Genomic DNA, 23,421 nt, shown 5'->3' on the forward strand with positions numbered 1-23,421 from the left:
GTAGGGAACGAACAATCACATTTTTTTTGTACACAAAATGCCCTAGCCCACTCAGATAAGAGCATATTCAATTAGTGCAACGTTTTAGTTTTAGATCATTGAAAATTATGGATGAGTCTAAAAACTCATTTTAGTGAGTCAGTGATTTGTCCGTGTGGTGACTCACTATTAGACCTTAATGAGTCAGTCGAGTCACATGAAGTGCATCCAGTAACGCGTTTCATTGGGCAATATCACTCACTCCTTGCATTATACACTCATCGACTTTAGTGAGTCAATTTTAAGTCACTTGAAATGAGTCTGTTGAAATTAACACTTTATCCAAGGGAGCACATGCAAACAGATGAACCTGAGAGAAACCAAATGTCTTTACTGAAACACACTTGCCTATGCATTTATAATAGACATTCCAATAGCAATTCAATTTAAATCTGTAAATAATTAAGCTTTAATATTCCAAAGATAACACACAGACTGGAGATTTTGCGCCCAATATCTGACACGAAAAGGAAAACTGCTGCAGATTTTCTGATTGAAAATTGTACTTTTTGCCTAGCAGACCATATGTTAGCATGAATATACCTGTTTGGCAGAAGAAAAGATCCAAAGGTGGCTCCCTACACATTTGGAGTTGAGTCACTGTACGAATTAAAATTGCAGGAAAGGTCAATGTGAATATCACTCGCTCGTTTTCGTACGGGCGCGGGAAAATGATACAATGCCGAGTTAAAAGACTCATTTTCAGTGGATTAAGATTCAGCAATATCTTGTTCTTGAGTGTCAACCTTAATTGACTCAGTAAATAAAATCCAGTGAGTCTAGTGTGATGCAAATGGATTCAGAAATGAGTCAATAAGAAGGTGACTCACAAATAACTTCCAAAGGTGAGTCGTCGGACACAACATTTTTCTCCAGTGTAAGACACAGAGCATAGAATAACGACAGTCTTCAGATTATTTTGTTTTTATATTTTGTGTTTGTTTTGTGCATGTTTCTAATGGGTTTCCAGGTTTGGGGATGGGGATTTTTCCGAAAGAATTTTAAAGCTATAGGGTAACACATTTATCATCGGAGGAGGTTTACAGACAGGCATGTTACCGCCTCATAGAATCACCCGTTAAAGGTTTGGATAGATTACGATGAAAACATGAAGCACGGGATGGTCTCTTTTTTTCAGAATAAGTATTTTCTGAAAGGCACATGCTGACACGCTGGCTCGTCTCGTGTATGGCGCCAACACGAGACTACCCATTAGCCTGGTCTAGGTATAGGCCACTTTTAGGGCTGGAATTGATAAAAGTGCTCGTGGGGTCATATATTTCGGACACAAAGAGTGCTTTTCACTCGGCTGCGCAGGAATCATTTTCGCACGAATAACAAATCTTCTGAAAACTTTACTTTTGCCATTGTAACCTTTTCGTAATTGCAGCGGAACAGAGTGAAAAAAAGACCAGTGGGCAAGACGGGGAAACTTGTTGCCTGAGTAAAATGGCCTTGACGGTGGGACTATTCAGCTTGAATGCCAGAAAGGCACCTGCCATCTCGCGTGCTTATGTCCCCTTCTGATGGTCCAGCAGTTGATTAATTACCCGTATTTCCTTTTCAACTTTGTCTCGAAAATCACCCTATCGCTTACCTATATGAACTTTTCCAACGATTTCAGAATTTTCCTGACCAGTTCCTAAACTAAACAACTAAACTTCCAAGTATACAATTTTTGCCATGGCATATCAGTTGAACCCCTGTTCCAGTTTGAAACTTTGAGTCAGACAAGTACTCGTCTGATTAAGCCCACTGTGGTGCCGTTTCTATTGTGCAAAATATCATGACAATCCGTCAGAGAAGCAGGCCATAATACCTTCAAATCCCTCTGAAAAATACACATCTTCACCACGAAACTCAAAAAGTTTGGACATCGGACCTCATCCGTGTCTCTCGTTTTAAGTCTTAAAGCCACTATAAAACAAGCCATTTAGGTTAAACCTCAAGCGATGACCTTTCTAGACTCCCAAAGATCAATTAGTTTACCTTGCTATACTATGGAAGTGTATTTAGGACATAAGAAAAATCATAATTCGTACGTAAGCATGCTATTTCATAAGTGGGGTTTACTACCGTATTTCGTATCTACGAATTACTAAATCGGACGTGCGGATTATTAAACCGTACGTACGGATTAGCAATTCGTGTATTGTATTGCATTACTGTTCATTGGGCCCCAAGGGTAACCAAGAGAGGGCAAGATTTTCTTGGCAACGGACGGCTTCTTTGATATGGGAACTCCACTTTACTGGTTCACGAACGACAATGACATGCGCGCGCGTTGCGGGCGCATCTCCACCAATCAAAGCTAACGAACACTTCCTTATTTACGAAACCGTATGCACAAAAAAAGTAATTCGTACGTGCGAAATAGTAATCCGTGCGTATGAATAGTACTTTGTACGTACGCAATGGTAATCCGCACGTACGGATTATGATTTTATTCTTACATGTCCTAAATAAACTTCAATACTATACGGCGTCGCCCTTCGTCACGAGCGTAAAACAAGACCAGCCGTAGCTGTTGAGTGTCCGCATGGAAGAGGTTCCAGGGAAAATGTGCCTCGTCAGACTGCGAAGTTCCATTCAAGAGCGGCAAACTAAAACATTAGACAATTACTACACAACCAAAGACACAAAATATATTTGGGTTTAGGAATTTGACAAAAGTGAAGGAAATATTAAATTTTCTGTGATTACGCAAGTCCTGGTTTTCTTTATTCACTCTAGTTGTGGTCATTGACTTAATACTTATGTACAACACAGAAGACGTCAAATGCAAATGAATAATCCTACTTAAAAGTAGTACATTAGATCAATAAATTGTGATTTCCAATCTGTATCATGTGCCCTCTTCATTACAGTTGTGCTGAAAATTATTCATACCCTTTGAGAAATAACATACTTGTCTAGGTTCTTCATTTGTAAAAGCTATTATGTTGGTTGTTCCACTATATCTTTTGCCTATTTGTTGCAATACACAAACCCACATGTGTGTTGGCTAAACTTTATTTGCATAATAAAAGATACGGCCTGGGTTTCTTGCTCCTGGTCAAAATTATTCATACCCCAGGTTTTCATAGTCAAAAGTCTCTTTTTAAAAATCAATAGCGTGACCTTTGTTCTTGATGTTCCCATGGAATAAATAGCTTCTTTTGATGACTTTGTGTTCAAGATTCTGATGAAATGTCATCTCCCCTAGAGAGTATAAAAAAGAACATAGGTTTTTAGATCATTCTCAGTTACTTGTCACCATAGCCGAAAAGAAGGAACTCAATGAGAATATACGCCAGTGTATATCGTGAATGCCCATAAAGAAGGCAAAGGCTACAAGGCAATTTCTCAGCAATATGAGGCCCCTGTTGTAACACTTCAGAGTATCACCAGGAAGCATAAGCGGTTCAACACAGTGAAAAATCTCATTGGGCGTGGCAGAAGTGCAAAGTATCTCTTTTACTCGCAAGAAAAACTGCCGGGAGGCTTACAACAACCCACAGATCACAACCAAGGCCCCAATTGATACCCTTGACAAGGCAGGGTCGAAGGTGTCATGGGCAACCATCCCGCGAGTATTGCAGAAAGGAGGTCTCCACTGACGCAGGCTCAGGAAGACACCACTACTCAAGAAGAAACATAAGGAGGCTCGTCTGATATTTGCTATAGCATATCTGTGGAGGGAGCTGAAGACCAGAGTGATGGCCAGGAAACCATCCAACCTGACCCAGCTTGAGGTTTTCGCCAAGGCAGAGTGGGCCAACATCCCACAGGAGACATACAGAAAGCTTGTGGACATTTATAGGAACCGTCCTGAGGCAGTCATCAAGAACAAAGGTCGCGCTATTGACTATTAAGAAAAGACTTTGGACTATGTAAACCTGGGGTATGAATAATTTTGACCAAGAGCGAAAAAGAAACCTGGGCCGTACGTAGCTATAATTATGCAAATGAAGTTCAGCCAACACGTGTGGGTTTGTATTGCAACAAATAGACAAAACACATAGTGGAAGTACCAACAGAATAGCTTTAACAAAATGAAGAATTTAGAAAAGCATTTTATTTTCTAAAAAATATAAAAAAATTTTGAGCAAAATTTTGTAGATATCAAGGTATAGGCCTAATCGGCCTTTCTTGTTATGTATTTTCTTTTCTCCCTTTTTGTTTTCTTTGAAATTTATTTTCAAATTATAAAACCTTGTCTATTGTGACTAGTGGTGCATTGATGTATGAATTGAAGCAATCTACCCAACACTATATGCTTGTTGTTTGACAAACACTTGGATATTCATTCTCACAGTACAAGGTCAGCCACAAACATTTATCTTTATAAGGCTAAACCATCTCTTTATTTATCAACTGACAGATATGAAGCCATCTCAAATCAATGCCCATCATCGCTTTTAAGAAATGATACTGATATTTGGGTGTCAGATTATGGACTTGATTTCAATTCATTTCACAGATTACGTACAATAGCATCACGTACAATTCCTTGGCCACCTTTCCTTTCTTTTCTTGTTGCTATTTTTCTCCCCAATGTAATTGAAGTTTTTCCCTTCGTCGTGTAATGCGTGGATAAAAGCCGTATTCATGTATATGTATTTTTAACCTGAAAAACAAATCTGAACAATGCTCACCGGAGAGTGAATTCCATGGTTCGATGTGATGCACCTTCATCAGGGATGCTGTTAGGATGAGCTTCATCAGGTGCGGTGAAACTTCATCGAGGAAAGCATATTTTCCCTGAAGAAGGTGTATCGCACCGAATGCTTGGAATTTCATCTTCGGCGAGCAATGTTCGCGACATCAGTTTTTCGAATTTTCAGTGCTCTACATTCATTACTACGAAGCCATTCCATACGTATTTTTATACAGATATAAATATTTACTACCAAATTCTTTTGAATTTAAATACATCATTTACTTGATGACTGATGTATACCCAGATTAACTTATTTACTTATGTGCTTATGTTGTCATTTCGGGATCTAGGTCTCGGACAAGCATTGGATCCCTCGTATCATTTTTGTTACTTTTCATTTACAATGTTGTACACCACACGGGCCACACCAAACCACACGAATCCACAAAATTCTACAATAAAAAAGGTAGGTCTTCGCTTTCATCTTGGATGACTCAATCATTTCTTAATGAATCGATGGCTTAGATGAAATTTTCTTTTTCGGTCCCCCAAAGAAAGACTTTTTTGCTGATTTGCACTGAAGGTACAAATGACCATTTAAATGACAAAGGTCCCTCAACCATACCCGTCCCACTTCCTGCGACCAGCCTGGTATTGGAACTTTGTTCGCGGAGAAGCCGACTATGTTATTATAGGTCGACACGCACACTTTGTCCATTCATTAGCGAAGTTTTCCTTATCTGATATTTTTTCCTTCAATGAATGCTGTATAACAAAGGGTTCAATCGTTATTAAAAGGAGAAAAATAGAATAAAAGCAAATACTTCAGTGGGCCAAGCCTTGCTTGGCTGGTAGAAATCATTCGACAGGATCACAAAGACCAACTGACCTACAGGCCGACCAAAACGGTTAAACAACTGAACGACCGTGAATAAACTAAGCAGCAAACGAACTGACCGGTACACCCTCCCAAACAATAACAAAAAAGGGGGAATTGAAATTAAGGCCTTCGCCGAGCGCCTTATTTTTACCCATGGGCGTCGCAAGGATTTTTACGGGGGGGGCAAAGTGGTCATCAGCAACGATCTGATAAACCACTCAGAGCAGAACGAGTAGTCAATTTCTATTTTTTCAAATTTATTGATGACTTTTATTTCCTGTTTGTCAATTTTCGGGGGGGGGGGAGGGTGGCGACCCCTTGGCCCCTCTCCCTCATAACATCCATCAAGTTCTGCTGTGCCAAACGTAAATCATTTCGCTGTGGCAGAAATGTGACAAACTCCCCAGTTTGGTGTTGAACATTGGATGTAATACAGGTGTTTCATTCTGAAAGTCAAAGTGGCAGGCAGCGAGAGACGCAGCAAATACAACGACGACGACGGTCATTGCTCCCGTGCCCTTATCTAGCCCAAACGTGCAGATGGTGTTTTGATATGGACGTGAGCTATGAAAATACGTTTCCGAGCGGACTAGTAGAATCACAAAAACGCCTGTGTTCGTGCAGTTGAGACGAGCGAATTAGGATCACGGAATGCGAGATCGAAATACATGTCAACGGTATGAGGGTTATCCCAAGATACGTTGCACAAATTGTTGGAAAATCACTACAACATGTATTTGGGGTAAAACTGACTGAAACTGAATGAAATTTGTTCACAAATATAGTAATCCATTTGGAAAGATTTGGCCACAGTGTCTTGAGGTCATTGTTAGGTTGATAATAGAGGTCGTCCTTCATACTTCCGCTTCGGAGCCTTCCTGGTTGGGCCTTCGGCCAGGGATATGATAGCTGACCGGTCAAGTATCGTACAGCTGCTCACCAGACCGTTTAAAGGGCCACTCTTTCCTTGGAAAGCTTCGACCTGGTGAGGGTCACGAGCTGTTTGTCCCCAACCGAAGGGCGTTTAACACTCTGTAACAATAATCATCAACATTCGTAGTTCTTAACCAAAATAGGATTTTTTAAATTGAAATTTAGAGAATTCATTTCAAGGCAATGAGCTTTCTAAAGCAAGCATACTGCGCGTCATCTGTACTTTTCTACACATGTTTAAATTTACGCGGCGCCTTCAGGCGTGTTGTGCGGATTGAACACACGTTCACAGTAAAATGTAGCAGGTTCGTGGCAGAATCCATTAACTGGCACTGTATTCTCTGACTTGAAGAATAAAACCCTGCTTAAAAATAATAACTGCAAAAGGAAATCAAGTCGACGATGCGGCAAACTAAATTCTTTCCAGTTTCTTCCGAATGGAAAATTACGAGGGACTTGCATTGCCAGACTAGGACTTCACATGGGAGAAGCTGAACATCTTTTTAAATAATTTAGTTTTCAATTGATACAGACCGACACAAGATTGAAACCTGAAACAGCTTGGACAAACGCACTATATGGAGATTTTTTGTTTAAAATGTGGGGTATCGGCATCGTGAAGGGTCGTGGGAAGATAATGAATCCGCCAGTGGGGGGGGGGTTGTTGGGTTATGTGACATGGGTAGCTGGACTTCACCCAAGTTGCATCCGTTCGTTAACTTTGTGAATCATACTCACTAATTGTGAAAATGTAAGTGTACACCCATACCTGTGGAATGTACAATGTACTTATGTACACAAAATCGATTTTACAAAACAAAGTAACGAGGTACAACTGTCATCTGACTGATTGCAGTACAAACCAGGTCTTGTGTTGCCATTCAAATTATCAGGAATTACTCTATATCGGGTATCTCATAACGCTAATAATGGAAACTATAGCACATAATTCAGCATCACTATGGAGCTATCCTTTTTTATAGCTCCATGGTATAACAAAGTTGTTGCGTGTTTGAAGCGCGCCGTTATCGGGTCTTTTGTAAACGAATTCAGACTGATTATCCAAAGTACGGTACAGAATTGCCTACAGGGCCTACAAAAATACCAGTGTGCCATAAAGCCCTTACAACCACATCAACAACCACGCACACAAGATTGTTAAAAGTTCGGTGTTTCTGTGTGAATTTTCATTTCAAGAACTTCAGATAGACTCAGACTGAATGTACTGTAATCGTGTTGTGTAGCTGCGCATGAACATGAAATGCGAGGCGCTCCTTGTAAGGTTTCTTGTAAATGAAGGCCAGGCTGAGCAGGGCCTACAAAGCAACACTGGGGCTTGGGGCCAACCGGGTACGTGTAACTCAATTCGACCATGACTCAACTCACCGTATAGCACCACACTGCTTTCAACCCCTTAAAAATTTCCCTCCATTGAAATGTAAAGTTAGTGTCACGATCCGCTATGCAGATCCTCAGGTTAACCTTGGCGCTACAGGTCTTTGTAAAGTTTCCTGTGGAAAGCTGCTTTTTGACCATCTGAAGGTTCTATCCTTTCTACATCTCTCGCAAGAGTGCGTTTATTGACAGAATCGCTCTTGCGTGTTATGTACCAGTTTTTTTCGCGTAGTCTATAAACCCCCAAGGATAAGCACATGCTTGTAAAGTTTACACTGGTTTTTCTGTGAATATACACTGAATATGGCTCCCCTGTCTCTTTAAATGAGATTGAAAGACAAGCAAAAATGTCATGGATGGAAAAACAGACATACCGGTATTACATTGTCCCAGACATTAATCGGTACGCTGGTCTCCGTTTTCGTATCGCAGTCACCCTAGACATTATACATCAGTCGTCAGAAGTTTGAAAGGTGGTTAACACGACCTGCAGGTCCCAAATCTATCTGTATATGAATGACTCAGTATTATGGCTGGAACTTGCGGTGGCAACGGAGGCACGAGTGCAAACTTACAACACGCGAATGTTGCCTTCTATACTTATGGCTGTGTCCGAAACGGGCTTGCAGAACTACGGCTAGGTCTGTTGTCTTTGCGTCTCCACGTACTTTCAAGGGAGTGAAGACCTAGAACTAGCTTTACAGACAACAGATTCGGATGCAGCCTGAGTCTAAGAAGTAACAACTCAACTGATAATCCGCTTTGAGCGGAACAAAAGGGCCTAAAAAGGTTTTTTTTTGGGGGGGGGGTTCTCACCATAGACATAAAACTGATGCGTGTATGTCTGTGGTACCACCGCATAGGTGTGCTATGAGGCGCGCAAGTATATGTGCGTTTGACGCGGAGCACGATGAGTTCGCGGATGTGAACTGAATCTGCTTGCCCTGAAGAAGGTACTCAGTTACCGAAAGAGCACTTACTTCAAAAACTTATTTGATATTATATTCTTGTCGATATGCTGATCACGGTGCTACGCAGCCCTTCCATATTAATTTTAACTAATTTATCCGGTTCTTAAGTGGGGTGTCACTTCAGTTCAAACCACGCCCACTGCACATGCCCTGCACACTTTGCACGCTTCGATCGCCGTTCACATGGAACCGTGAAACCGGAAGCTAACGCGCAACTTCAGCGATTGCGTACATGAAGAACGCGTGCAAGAACCCGCTTGTAACCACCTGTCTTTCTTTCGCCGACTGGGGGTGCACTTTAGCTCGGGGCGGTATGCATGAAGTCACACCGAAAACCATGAAATTAAAAACAAATTCCAGCGTGAGCGACTATGACACTTGAATAAAGTGAATAATTAGGGCTCTAGTGTATTCGTGGGACCTGAAATTCTCGCATTTTTACGATCTTAACTTGTCTTGATAATTTACAACTTTTCAATAATTAGACCTATCGTTGTACATTTTCCAGCGGCTTTCCAGCTTTGCTGGAAAATGGCTAGGCCGTGATTCGAAATGGTTAAAATCTCCTATAAAGGGCTGTATTTTTTTATTTTCAGGCTCTTTTATGGGCCGAGCGGCTGCCAACAGAGTAGGACATGTAACCTATAGGCTGCATTTTATAACAGGCTTTTGGACTTTGACGCTCTGCACACTTCAGCAGATTGCTTGAAGGAAAAAAAAACACACAAATACACACACCCCCACACCTAATTCGGTGTTGGCGTGAATAGTTGAGGGAAACCAGTGGTCCGAATAAAGTTTACCCCTTTTGTCACATTGGTGATTCCTCATGCGGTATGAAATTCCTATTTTCCTTTATCATCATTTTTTTTGTTTCCCTGGTGAAAAAAAACCTTGCCAAATATGACCTTGGTGACTTAATCATGTAAGCTATGCATTTTAAGTTCGTACCTTCTCACAAATCAAACGACACCTCTACTTTTATTTACGCACTGGACACCGAGCAAAGTTTTATGCAAGCACAAAATCGAAGGCCGAAGTGATATCCTATTTCGATCAGAAATCGATGCACTGCCTTCATTTCAGTCTATGCCATTACACACATCAAAGTTATCAGTCATCCGTTGGCTCTCATCCGTCAATGGCGATGTCGCTTGCGTTGATCAAAATTAAGCAATTTTCGCCCAATCTACTTGCTACAGTTTTCATGTTTGATCACCTGAACAGATCATTCCCCATACTGACCAAAAACACAAATCCCTGATGCCAGAATGGACCAACGGCGGAGCTAGAATTCAATTATTTGTGCTAACATTATGAGGAACTTTGCGATAATTTTGCAGGCAACCTTCGATAGCCTTCATGAGGGTTTGGGCTATTTTGGTGCTGTCTAAACGCTTTTGGAAAGATGTGAACGGAAAAGACCATCAAATCGCCTTTCCTTGTTAATTTCTTTTCTTTTCTTTTTTTTGGTGTGGGATGTGCCCCCTCAACCCGTCCAAGATCCTCCTTCGTGGTCGACATGTGCAGTAGGTCAATGATTGTTTGCTTCTCGAATAAAATTGCTACAAGATTCCCGGGTATGTTGGTGAATTCTTTAATCCCAGCAGTTGATTGTTTTAGAAATAATGACGAGGCTCGTCGAACACTGATTAATTTTCCATACCACAAGTTTACGAAACGGATGGTTGGTGTTGAGATTTCACCCGTCAGCGGAAACGCGGATAACTGCAGCATGCCCAGTTATACTACAGAAAGGATTTAGTGTCTGAATATGGTCAAAAGTTATCAAGTTGTATGACTTTGACATGCGTGCAACCGCATGTATTTCAGATTAAGGCTTTTGTTGTGGGTTTTTGTGCTAAGCACAGTTTTGCTTGAAGGCTTCAAAAGAACCTGCAGTCTACGTAATTTGTGGATGGCAGGTATGTTAGGTGTTTCTCTCAAGCCTGTAAGAAGTGACCTGAAATGGAATTCGGCGCTGAAATGGACGCATTCATATTGCTGTTCAGGAATGTACTGGAAAATTTCTGTCTGAAGGTTTAGTAATGTCACCCCATGGTTGGACCGTCGGCAGGAATGTATAAGTTTGGTCCGACGTCAAGCACGTACAACTCGTGGTTAGGACCACGACTTGGTCGATTTTAATTCAAGCCTCCGCACCAAAACACGACAGGGCAGGGAGGAAGGGGTCAGGAGGGGTTGTAACCACGTGACTAAAAGGGAAGAGAAAGCATGAAAGACGCAGGGCACTAAGCCCGAAGACACTTTGCATTAACGCCGCCACAGCCTTGCGATCAGACCTGTCAACCACTGAGAAAAATTAATACCCTGGTCGGACAGAATGGCGGCCTGTCACAAATCCATCAACTGTCTTCGAAATCAAGAACAAAATCAGGATATTTTATGAGACCAATGCTGCGTTTAATATATATATACATAAGATATAAATTGGCCAACCAGACACAGCCGAAAATGTAAGGAAGACAAATAACCTAGAAAATTAACGCCATCAAAACAGAACGTCAATTTTTCTAAGTAATTAAAGAGTATCGTCAGTCGCATTCATCCGCACGGAAAAGAAGTCAGGCCAAACAAAATGCATTTCAGCCTATCACGAAAATGACACTTGTTAATGCCCAGACCTAATTTCAAATTGTCTCTTATATAATAAATCTACAACAGCCAGTTTCTTCTCTACTATAGCTAGTACCAATGTCCCCTCGGACTTGGCCCCAACAAACTCGTCCGTGCAATGACGGTTTTTTAAACAGATTTTTGGAACTTAATTTAAATAACCAGAAAACAACATTTTTCATTGTGCGTGGATTCCTTTCAGGGTTAAGACAAAGAAAACCCTGTTGTATGTTTTGCACCAGGAAAAAAAGATTGATGTGACCTCTCTGGATATCACCAGGGAGGGTGGTACTATTCAAATAGAGGGCGCTATTACAAAAAGTCGTCCACACCTTTCATCTTCCGTTGAAATAGGGAATCAGCTTTTGGGTTTTGGATAAGGAAGCTGGATTTTCCTGAGGCTGAACCATACATCAAGTATTGCAAATCAGCAAATCTTCACTTTGCGACTTCACAGCCTACGTGTAAGGTTTTTTTCTATTGGCTATACAGGGCTTTGATTATACACGCATGTCATGAAAACACTGACCCTATCGCCATGATAATTTCTACATTGAGGTGATTGGCGTGCGCTTAATGCTATTAATCATCTCATGTGAAATAACAAACCTAACCATCGATATTGCAATTAAAGTTAAATACAACACGCATGATCAAAAATAATACTGAGAGTTGCTGAATTTGGAATCTTGACTTCTGACGTATTCAAATATCTATCTTAAACAGGTTGAAACGTGCAGTCTTCCTGAGACTTTCACCCAGATCAAGTTTTCATCTGGTCTTGTACGGTGCGTGGAATAGTCGTCGGTAAAAAATCTCTGGAATATTTCCCTTTTCGTTCCACGTTGTGCAATCTGCACCATAAACCCAATGTTTCAGTCTGGGAAAAGTCTACCCCACGGGCGCTTTGGTAAAAGACCTCACAATCATCACTATACGACTTAAAATCTACAGTATTCGTTGTGTTTCATGAGTACGTTCCGGAGGCCATTACAAATGCTTTTAAGACTTTAAACTAAGTGCACGTTTCAAATAACCCAACGAAGAAATTCTAAGTGTGTTCGTCAGCTCTAAAAGACTGAATTATCCATTTATACGCCCAGTACACTTTCAATGTCACATATTTTAAAACCGGAAGTGTTGAATCCAACAATGACAATGGTTCGTGACCTCTCGTTGAAAGTGTTGAATCCAGCACTTTATGTGCTGCACCCAGCATTGAAAAAATATTAAATCCAGCAATTATATTGTTAATTCAACACTTTCAAATTGGACAATATTGAAGTAACATTTCAGTTGTTAATTTAAGAGTATAAATGTTGTATTTCATACTTAATATACTGAATTCAGCACATAAAATGCTGGATTTAACACTTTCAAAGAGTGGTCACTGACCGAACTACTCTACGTATTGGATTCAACACATTACTTTTTAGAGTGTGCCTATATTTCATACGTGGTACTGACATTACAAAAACGTACACACCCTTTGGTATTCGATCTCGATAAACAAACCAAAAACAAAACAGAAATGAAACACTATAAATATATAGTTTTGGAAGCTGAAATAAAAGGTAAAATAGACCATTCAACAAAAGATTTTTCAGCTTTTCGAGAACTCCCATATGCGCTTTTTATAAAGACCTAAAATGAACATAAGCTTTGAATTTGAAGGGAAGTACATGGGTTATGGAAATTCAATGCTGAATATACTTTCGGTTTCTTCCTTCTTACATGTACCCATGATATCCTCAAAGATGCCGGCTTTTACACGGAATCACCATACCTCTTCAATGGAATATGGATACTTATCAAGAAAGAGCAATCTTGAATGCATTCTGTTCGGTCTTCATAGTGTTTGATGCAAGCATGATTAATTAATTAAAATAGTGGCAATCGCAGTACGTAATGTTCTTTGTTTTAAGAGCAAAAGTTTTGGCGTACTGCATATAGATTTCATTTACCAGTATGTCGGATACAGCAACTATTATTTGATCCTCGGTGAGAGGATCTAAAAAGGTCTTTACTGCCCCGTGAAAACACGTTAAAAACATATTCCTTAATCAATTGCTGAACTCTGGCCTAAATAGTTTCCCGAATTTTTCACCTCTTTCTCTGTACGTGCTTTCTGGTTTCCAGAAAAAAAGTCGCCGTGTGCAAGCAGCTGAGGGTGGTATGTTTAATAATATGGAGTGGTATCTTCACTGAACCACACAACGGGTGCGGTTCAGCAAACATATCGTTGTTTACACCGTTACTCCACTGCCTCGTACGCAGGGTTCGTCTTTCCTTCAACTTCGTTCACCTCGGTGAAATCGTCCGGTTGCGAGGCGTTTGAGCCACTGCCGGCCTGGCTTGTCGAGGGCTTGTCCCAGTCTATGTTGGTGTCTTCAACTTTGGGCATGACAACGCCCACTGTTTTCAGAACAAGTATACCAAATGATTGCGTTACTCAACGGTTGTGGTCCGGGGGAAACTAACTGTGAAGGTCATAGCTCTCATAACTTTTCGAACTGAAACCAAATGATTGTTCCTGAGGAACACTGAAGTTCACTCATACAATACTAGGTCAGCAGCCAAGTTTCACATTGCAAAGGCAAGAACTACAATATTTCTTAAAACAGTTCGACATCAAGGTCCTTTGCTCTGGAAAAAAAATCACCCCAATACCATACTTTAGAAGTATACATCGTTTTAAAAGGTACTTGAAGAATATCCTCCTTTCCAGTGTAATGTAGTTTATTTACCCTGTATTGTACATGTATTTTGTGTACGCATATGACATATCTACTGTGCATTTATAACCTTAATAATGAAGCAGTCATGTCTAGCATTGTAACATTCCTAAGATGTTATAACAAAGAAAATTTTGCTTAATTCTAACGTTCAGCTGTACCTTCATTTATCTTACTCTCTTCTTCTGTTTTTAGTAATTCTAGCCTCGTGTCTCAATTCTAGCCAAAATGGTCCTATGCCACTTTTCGATTTGTCAAAAACTCTCACATTTTCAAGTAATCGAGGAAACGAGGGTTTGACTCTTACCGATGGATTGCTTGTGCTTAAGTTTCGCGATCTTGTCCCTCTCTTGCTTCTCTCGCGTGTTAATAGTAACGATCGAGGCGATGAAGACCATGGTCAGGCAGAAGAAGAAGATTGCCATGGCTGTTAAGCCGTACTTGAAGTTAGTCAGTGTGGAATCCAGAATGTCTTCATTCGTTGGCCCTGCAGGGAGGTGGAAAATTGAGTCAAACCAGCCGTAAATGTGACGTTTGAATTTAACATTTAATCTTGAAATTGGCCTATCAAAAATAGAGACTTAGCTATTTCTTACTAGGGGATATCTCTGTTGACTAAATTGATTGTTCTCAGATCTGAGCATTCAGATTATTTTTTTTAAAGGAATAGGGCATTTGTTTTCCGAGTACAATAATTGATAAATAAATGATAACCACCAGTAATCCCACATGCAAAGGGGGGGAAGCACAAGTGCCTCTTGGAGAGTTTGTGATACCTCACGGCTGTTGTCGACCACAGAGACTGAACCTTACCTGTGAGGAAGGTGTAGTTGGCCTTGAATCCCGAATTTTGGATAACGTAATCGGACTTAAACTCGAGAAAGAGGAAGTTAGAGCTCGACGTCTCCTCGAAGAAGAACGTGTTTGGTTGGTTGGTGCAGAACTTCACCAGCTCTGGGGAGTTGGCGTCTGGGCCGTCATAGACGGTTAAGCTGTCGTAGCAGCTTCCTTCGGGGGATGTCTCCAGCAGGACTGTGGTCACGTTCAGCTGGATCTTGATGCCTTCTGGAGCCTGCAGCAGTGTGGTACAGTGAGTGTTTGGAGGGTAGTCGAACGGGTATTTTGGCGACGCGACTTCACCAGGAGATGTCGTCTTGGTATCCTCGCAGTACCACTCTGGTGAACAAAACACAGTATCAATACTGACTTACGCCGAACTCGAGATAACAATCAAAATGGGCAGAAAAAACACTGAGACACCAAAACGGGATAACCAGCAATAAATTAAATTAACACGATAGGCAAAAGTAGCATCTTACAGAGGACATGTCACTGGTTAAGAAATTGAAGAATTGCCCAGAACTTTCTAATGTGTTTATAGTTAAGAAAAAAGGTCATCACGAATGTAAACGGAGCCTGAACGAGAGGCCTACCTGCAGTGTATTCTGCCAAGAAGCCATACTTGGTCAGGTCGCTCGAGTAGAACTCTACCCTCGCCATGCCCGACGTGACCCTGAAGGTTTCGGGCAACTCATTTAAGCAAAAGGCTGCCGCCACGGGGCTGGACACGTCCACTCCCGACCGGATCATCACCATGTTCATATTCCCAGCAGTCTTACACTCCTTCGATTCTTCCTCGAAAGATCGCACGCCAACGAAATAGAACACGACCGAGTTGTAGTTCTCTGGGCTGGCGGGCTCGATGTTCCAGATGAACCAGCTGCTTTCGGGGGTGCCCTGTTCCAGCATCCAACGAGGTGTCACCAGGAAGTTATGGCGCTGGTCGAAAGTCATTTCTTTCACACCGTCTGGACAGGGGATAGAAATAAATTCATACAGACCTATGATAATCACTTACTTTACGGGAATGTCTGGAATACAAACGAAAAGAAGAAAGTGCATTTTGCAAATTTCTTTTTGCCTGATTACTGGAAAGGATCGCTTTTAATACAGTGGCGTAGCCGGGGAGGGTTTTCTGGGGAGCATGTGCTCCCCACAAATTCCTGGTGCCCCAAGGTGCCGCCCCCACTAAAAAAGGGATGAATGGATACTGAACAAGGATAATAAAAGTTTTCTCCCAAAAACCACACCACCGAAAGCTGGTGCCCCCCCAAAAGATGCTGGTTCCCCCCGTGCCCCCACTAGTAAAATCGTAGTTACGCCACTGGCTTTTAAGCCACAACCTTTCGTTCTCCATCAAGTTTAAACTCATTCAGAAAGGGGTACGTAGTGAAGTACCAACTCCACAACCCAACGATACAGAAACTTAGAGGGCGGGCCACTTACACGCAGATGGTGTTTGAAGTTGGTAATGCATCCGGCTGTCGTTCGGCCCCCTGTCGTAAGTGTCGACTGTCTCGTCAGTGAGGTAGCACACCAGCTTGTCGCCCACCTGCTCCGTGTCGAAGGCGAAGCAGTTGAAGTCCAGTCGGTTGATACAATGCATGGCGCACTCTTCATCGTTGTCCACGTCGAAGCTTGCCACCGAGGAGTTTAGCCACTTGCCCGGCATGGGATCGAAGTATTTACCGTAGGTTCCTGAAGGTCGTCGAGTGAATTATGTAAGGAAAGACAGGGTTGAGTTCCTTTCTCCCATCCAAACAAGTTCGTAGTGAAGCAGTGCTACCACGTAGTTTTAGTTTTGAAATAAGCATCGGTACCACAAAACCACTTAATCGCCACTTTCGCAAATCCAGAGAGCACTTCGTTTCACTGCTTAGCAGAAAAGATAAGGTTCCTCATAATGACTTCCATTTCCGAGCAAAATTCAGCTCACCATAGCCAGGCAAACCTTAAAAGTTGATTGAAGATATATATTCTTTATAATGCAAAGATAAATGCGGTCCCAGAACCTAGATTCAAAACTTCCAACAATTTTTTTTTCTATTTATAAAGGCATGCAAAGATACCAGCCGGAGCCGTTAGGAAATAAGTATATGCATTGTTCTTCACTGGGCGCATCACGCTGAAGTAATCGTCATCATCTGACTAACTTTGTTGGACATCAAAAACACCAAAATGCATTAAAGCTTCAAATTAAGTAAAAGACCGCGTAGTCCGAAGCACCTAGCAATGCTTACCGCATTGATACTCGTCATGTTTGAAGAAGCAGTTGTCTCTGCCATCGCATCTTACGGCATGGGATAGGCAGAGGAGCCCTTGGCACATAAATTCATCCATCTGACAGCCATTGTCGCCATATTCTAAAAAAGGGGCGAAATACCCACCAGGAATAGTTATCAATAATTTTTCATTATAGGCGCCTTAAGGGGAGCTTTTCAAGGGGCTGGAATGTTGAAGTCATCTCCTATGTGACCCTTTATCTCCACTGAGCATAGGCGCAATGGCGCCTGCATCTCTTACCTCTATATAAACTCATTACTTTTGCTACCTTTAGTTCATTCATTATCGTATTAGGAGAAAACTAAAGTTACAACTTTGTTCCGGGACACATACATTAAAATAGCTATTCAAACGATATATGCAAGACGAATATCACAAACCCATATCTTCGTGGACACGCAATTATCTAGAAATGTTATACTCTTTGCAATAATCGTTGTTCTAAATGCAGGACTGTCAGAAACAGATGACTTACTTTCTGTTGGGCCAGTGACTCCGTTACTATCGAATATGGGTTGTAGCCATTCTTGGAAGGCTGATACACGCGTGTAAACACCGGGGTACTCTGGTTGAGCACATCCATAGCCCCAGCTTACAATACCCGTTTGGAACCAGCGATTTTGGAAGCTTCCTTCAACGGGATTAGACACCATTGGACCACCACTGTCTCCCTGTAAAGGATAACAGAGCATTTATTCAAGTATGTCGCCAACTAGAACCCCTTTTAAATTAAAAATATCAACAACCTCTTTAAGTTCCCATCTCGGTTTAGTTGCAATAATCCTGAAGTATTTCACAGACTGCGATAACCGAATGTCCACGTTCGGTTATCGAGTTTATTTCCGCAACGTAAACGCACACAAACCTCGCCCACATGATACAGTGTGTACATTATGTAGAAGAATACTTACTCATAAAGAATGAAAAATCCAGCGGAGGGGAGTGAAACTCACACTTCCTCAAATAAAAATTTGCCTTATTGGTGCAATGTCGTTTCTTTCCTTGTTCTTTAAGTCTTTCACCCCCCCTCCGTTTTATGTTAGGATTTTCCCGGGGGTCTGGGTGTGGCTTACTTGGCAAGAATCTTTGCCGCCTTCCTCCAGTCCTGCGCAAATCATACGCTCAGTGATGTTTTCCGCCGCGTAATATTCTTGGCACGCCTTCTGGCTAACGATAGGTACGGTCACCTCGTAAAGATCAGGGCTCTGCGCACCTGTTAAAATAAAAACGTTAGAAGGCATCACTCGGAAATGAGAAGAAGTTGGAGACTGTAAAAAAAAATGTGCACACCATGTAACAAAAAGATACTCTGCTGTACATGAATATGAACATACCGCCTTGCTGTCGAGTTCCCCATCCCGTGATGGTGGCGAGCGTTCCGGCTGGAAATGAGTTGTTCTCGCCCATGTCTTTGGTGGGCAGACACACCGTCTGGACGTAGTCGGTCAGCTCCACTTGTTTGCTGAGCTTCATCACGGTGATGTCCCAGTCTGTCGTTTCGGAGCGCCACGTGTAGTTGGGGTGCATGTACACCTCAGACACCCCCATGATCTGTACGTTCTTTGAGAAGTCGGCAACCACTGTCGTGTTCGTCCCGAAGACTTGGTAGTGGATCGAAGGGTCATTTAAAACGTTTCTGTTGAATGGATGACAGGTTGATATATGCATGACAGTCACGGCAGAGAAATTCAATTCAGCATTTGAGACTAGGGACCCAAAGTGGCAAATGTTGTGTCAAAATTAGGTTCCAAAAAAATTAGGCTCCAGATAAGATGACGACAAACATTCCAATTAAGGCTCTTTGTTTTTTTCTTGTTTGGCATCAATATTCTGTGCAAAGAGCGAATATTTCTCGGATGTGCGCGTCCCTTGAAAAGGCTGGACAGTACTAACGTGGCTCCTTCAGAAAACGTTTCAGGGCTAATTTGAATAATGAAGCTAGGGCGCAATATAAAGTGTTGAAACCGATAGATTTACAAAAATCAGAAAAGCCAATACATCAAAGTCATTTATAGAGACAAATTACAAAGGCATAATATAAAGCATTTTATGGTTGCTCAGATTTCTAGGTGCATACCTGATCAGCCTTGAAAGAGCAAAACAGAACGCTTCTACCTTCAATGGCGTATGAAGATTTTTTTCTGGAAAAAATCATTACAGCGCCAAAGGAGGGTGATTCTTCAATTGGCGCTTTCAGCTCCGAATGGAATAGCAATACACCATTTTCCCCTTATGTCGTGCGCGCAAGGTTTGTTGGACAATTTGCAGTTGAAACTTTCGACAGCCAGAAGCAAAGATCAGTAATGATAGAGTAGACCCTTTGGAGTAAGATTTTCCCAAACACCCGCAAGGATTCTTGTACTTACATGCAGTGGGCCGCGGTTAGAATCCACTGTTTATGGATTAAAGAGGCTCCACACCTTGCACTGCCATCTGCACTCTCGGGATGGTATCGCCAGGACTTGGCCATCCACGGCCAGTCCCCTTCGTTTGATGGATCCCCACCCACAATCCTCGATTTATCGAGTGGGATCCTTCCACATGTATTGAAATCTGTTTTGAAATTTACACGAAAAAACTGTTAATTCTGTTGTCCTTGGCGTTTGTTCCAAGTCCCATTCAACAATTAAACCTGGGCACATAATATATAACAGCTTGTTCTAGACTATATATTATTGTGGTGATGGAATTATTAACCCTGACAGTCCTAAATCCTTCACCTGTTGGAGGATTGAGGACTGCTAGGGTTAAGCAAGATATGGTTTTAGTTAATTTTCGCAAAACATTTCCTGAACTTCAGCAACTGTCCCAGATTACATAGCTTTGTGAGTACGGAAAAAACAGTGTTGATAAAAACAAAAACAAAACGAGGGGTGACGTTATTTTGGTCGAAATTCTGAGGCACAGGATTTTAATGAAACTGTTTTGTGTAAGACGCATCACGTGGCCGCTTTTGACCAATAAGCTCCCCACCCCAAAATAAGACACATCCATGCTCTTCCTTTTAAATATGAACTACGGCCACACCCTCTTGCCCCACTAAACTCTGTTGCCGGAACCGCACTTTGAAAACTTTTTATTTCTCATTTACCATCATGCATGATTCAGTCAAAATAGACATCCTTTTTATGAACGGTAGTATTTTTGTACAAATTTGCATGACTGAAGACTATCGTTTTATAACTTTATACATTTTCCATGAATATACTTAAGTAGAACTTTTTATCTGCTGATTACCACGCACGTACACCTATTGTAAACGCGTTATCTGTCTGATAGCCTTTCGTGCCATTATTTAATTTGGAGCGCACGGAGGGTATATGCATACACAGTTATTGCCAGTTCGTGCCTCCAAATGATGCCGTAAATTGCACTTGGAACTTCTAATCGCGAACCTTATTACCCTGCGTTGGTTTGTAGAGACTGATATTTTACTGCTTGTTAGCTTAACCAAGGAATCAAATAGACTAATGGTGGAGTAGTCGTACTGGGGTGGCACCAAACTCCTGCGCGCGTTTTGTTAACTGGACAAACCAGTTTTGGCGTATTGGTCTATGGCATGTACAAGTGGCAGTAGACCACCTGCCCACAAACGTTGTACCACCGTAATAATGGCTTCTAATTTTAAGTTAGTTCGTTAGCTTTGTATTATGAAACTGTGTAAAAAGCATCATCCCTGTGATTTTTTGGGGAAAATGTGTTATCAATTCTCGGGAGGAGTCGCAAATTGAAATAAAAAAAAATTTGATCCCTATTGTAACAACGTTCCCCACTCCTCTACACAATCAACATGATGGAGGGGGCTTATAACATAGAACTACCGCACAGTTTCTTTAAATAAATACCTTAGAGGCGTCGTGTGCCTGGAAAAAGGACGTGAGTGCGCTCACACCCTTTTGCCAGGAAGTATGATCACAGCAGAAAAAAAGAACCACACTCTCTTTATTTAGTAAAAAACGCATGAATTTAGTCTACAATCAACACAGGCTGTACAAAAAGAAACCTTTGAACAACTTATGGAAACTTTGTGGAAACTTTTGCAAAGAATATTTCATTAAAATAAACAGTTGCATACATACGTCTGGGAAAAGCTTTTTTGCTGTGGTCATGTTTAACGGCAAAAGGGCGTAAGCGCTCCCACCCTTCCAGGCACACTATCTGGATACTGCAAGGTAAATTTTGTGCCATCTTACCTTGCCAGGCTGCCTGCGATATGCTGATTAATACCGACATCACTATAATTCGCAACTCGATGCGACTCGTAATAATTACTGAAGACATGTCGGCTTTCTTTGCCGGAATGGCTAGGAGGAAGTGGGATAATCTTGTATGATAAAGGAAAAACAAAGACAAAGAAACAATGTTCAATGCACACATCCATTTTAGGTAATATTTGTAACCGTTTTGGGGGAAACTTTATCAATGTTAACAGGTGGTCTATTCACACGAACATTCTCCGTTTTCAGTTTATCCCATGGTTCCTAAACAATACAGGAGTGTGGCTATCAGTTTTATAATGTTATGTAATCAGTCGTTATCCTGCCAGTAAATTTCCATCAATGACGGACTTTGAACTCAGCCTGCCTTTTAGTCGCACCATGGCCCTACTGGACGGAAAAATTCAGCATACGAGACGTAATTTCTTCAAGCCCTCATTGGATAAATTTCCTTCATATATTAAGACAGGTCAACACACGCACGTGTGTGCTCAACAGGAAAAATGAAGTAAAAACACCTATGTCCGACGAGACAAAAGCCATATGTTCATTACAGTTGTATGATGCCTTTATATAAAGCATGTTTAGGCCTTTCTCTGGGTACTGACAATTGGCAAATAGGGTTTGCGAGTTCGTTCGAATGTTTTGAACAGTTTTGCTCCATGAAACGAACTGTTACATCTTGTTAGTCCCAGAGTAGACCGACTATGAGCAGCGCTGATAGACTAAAATCTCGAAATGAAGAGAACAAATAAAAATCACACAATGTATAATAATTTGAAATAGATACTTTCTATGCCTCTCTTTAAGTTATAAGTATTTAGTGTTCGTTGAAAGATTTTTCTCTTTCAAACAGCCTTTTCTTACAGAAGACCCTCTTCAGTGAAAGAAGGCAAAATAGCTGTCAGTCTTGTATGTTTTACTTCTACGAGATATATGAAATGTGATGAACGCAATTTTAGTAAGTCGTTGAAAAAAGCTTCACCCACCACCACTACCTCCTTCTTATGCTTCGTTCTAGAATCGTTAAATAACCTTATAGGCATTAATATAACTCTTCTGAAAACAAAACATAATTTTCCTGTCCCGTTCTACTGCTTTTAGATGAAAGTTTTAATATGTATTTTAAAATGAAAACAGGGCCATAGCCTAGAAAAATGCTTCGCTCCCGAACAGTATAAAATGTAGTAAAAGACTGCAAAATGATACCACAGTTGTTAACAATAATATCAGTTGTAATAAGTTAACGATGACCCCTTTTAAACCCGGGAGTAAAGTGGCGTATTGTCAGCTTACCTTTTTGCTCTTGGACGGCCCAATATTCTTTTTTTGGAGGACTCAAACGACGACAGTATCCAACAGAAGGGAATAAGTTGTGAGGATTGGCTTTCCAGAGCGAACAGTGACGCTATTCGAAATAAGCAGTGATGTTGGCAGCAATGCAACCTGTCTCGAAACAATGCCACATCTGGGGTTTGAGTCAATACCCGCAATGAAACTGCAGCAAATTATCAGGCCGAGCCGGCTCAAAGTCCTTCTTCCAACCCTGATACCGACAATAATTAAAGAGATAACTCGCTCTCTAAACGCCAGGCGGAGATGCCTGTCGGTGCCGGACTTTGCTCTGGCTGTACTCCGCCCTGGCCGTCACCATGACGATATTTAGTGATTAAGAAAAAGTCTGTTCCGCCATTAGCTCCATGAGGTGAAGTATGTCAATTAATTAGCGTGTTGATGTTCCGCTTGGGTCTGTTTGCAATGTTGGGGCAATCAGAAAGTGATGATAAAAGTCTGCCGTAGATTAGAAATGTTCCATGAAACCCCCTCACGCCGTATAACTTATATGTTC

General features: G+C 41.4%; 1 protein-coding gene across 1 annotated transcript; it reads right to left on the reverse strand.

Moving 5' to 3' along the window:
- Positions 1–11,262: 11,262 nt before the first annotated feature.
- On the reverse strand, positions 11,263–23,102 carry LOC110973682 (uncharacterized). The gene is made up of 12 exons (XM_022224681.2): positions 22,869–23,102; positions 21,549–21,679; positions 19,722–19,908; positions 18,690–18,991; positions 18,429–18,568; positions 17,831–18,026; positions 17,313–17,435; positions 16,519–16,770; positions 15,666–16,040; positions 15,046–15,408; positions 14,540–14,719; positions 11,263–13,912 (listed from the first exon to the last, which is right to left on the reverse strand). Exons 2-12 carry the CDS (start codon positions 21,634–21,636, stop codon positions 13,752–13,754), a joined length of 2,367 nt encoding a protein of 788 aa, XP_022080373.2. The 5' UTR covers positions 21,637–21,679; positions 22,869–23,102; the 3' UTR covers positions 11,263–13,751.
- Between the last annotated feature and the right edge of the window lie 319 nt (positions 23,103–23,421).

Source organism: Acanthaster planci, linkage group LG07 (genome assembly GCF_054643075.1).
Source record: "Acanthaster planci isolate LZ-2023a linkage group LG07, COTS_SCS, whole genome shotgun sequence".
Taxonomy (NCBI): Eukaryota; Metazoa; Echinodermata; class Asteroidea; order Valvatida; family Acanthasteridae; genus Acanthaster; species Acanthaster planci.

Excerpts from the sequence above, each read along its gene's own strand:
- LOC110973682 (XM_022224681.2), bottom strand. The coding sequence starts at position 21,636 with ATGTCTTCAGTAATTATTACGAGTCGCATCGAGTTGCGAATTATAGTG. Across the intron at positions 19,909-21,548 it reads ATCGCAGGCAGCCTGGCAAG|ATTTCAATACATGTGGAAGG; the intron begins GTAAGATGGCAC and ends ATTTCAAAACAG. Across the intron at positions 13,913-14,539 it reads TAAGCACAAGCAATCCATCG|TGGGCGTTGTCATGCCCAAA; the intron begins GTAAGAGTCAAA and ends TTCTGAAAACAG.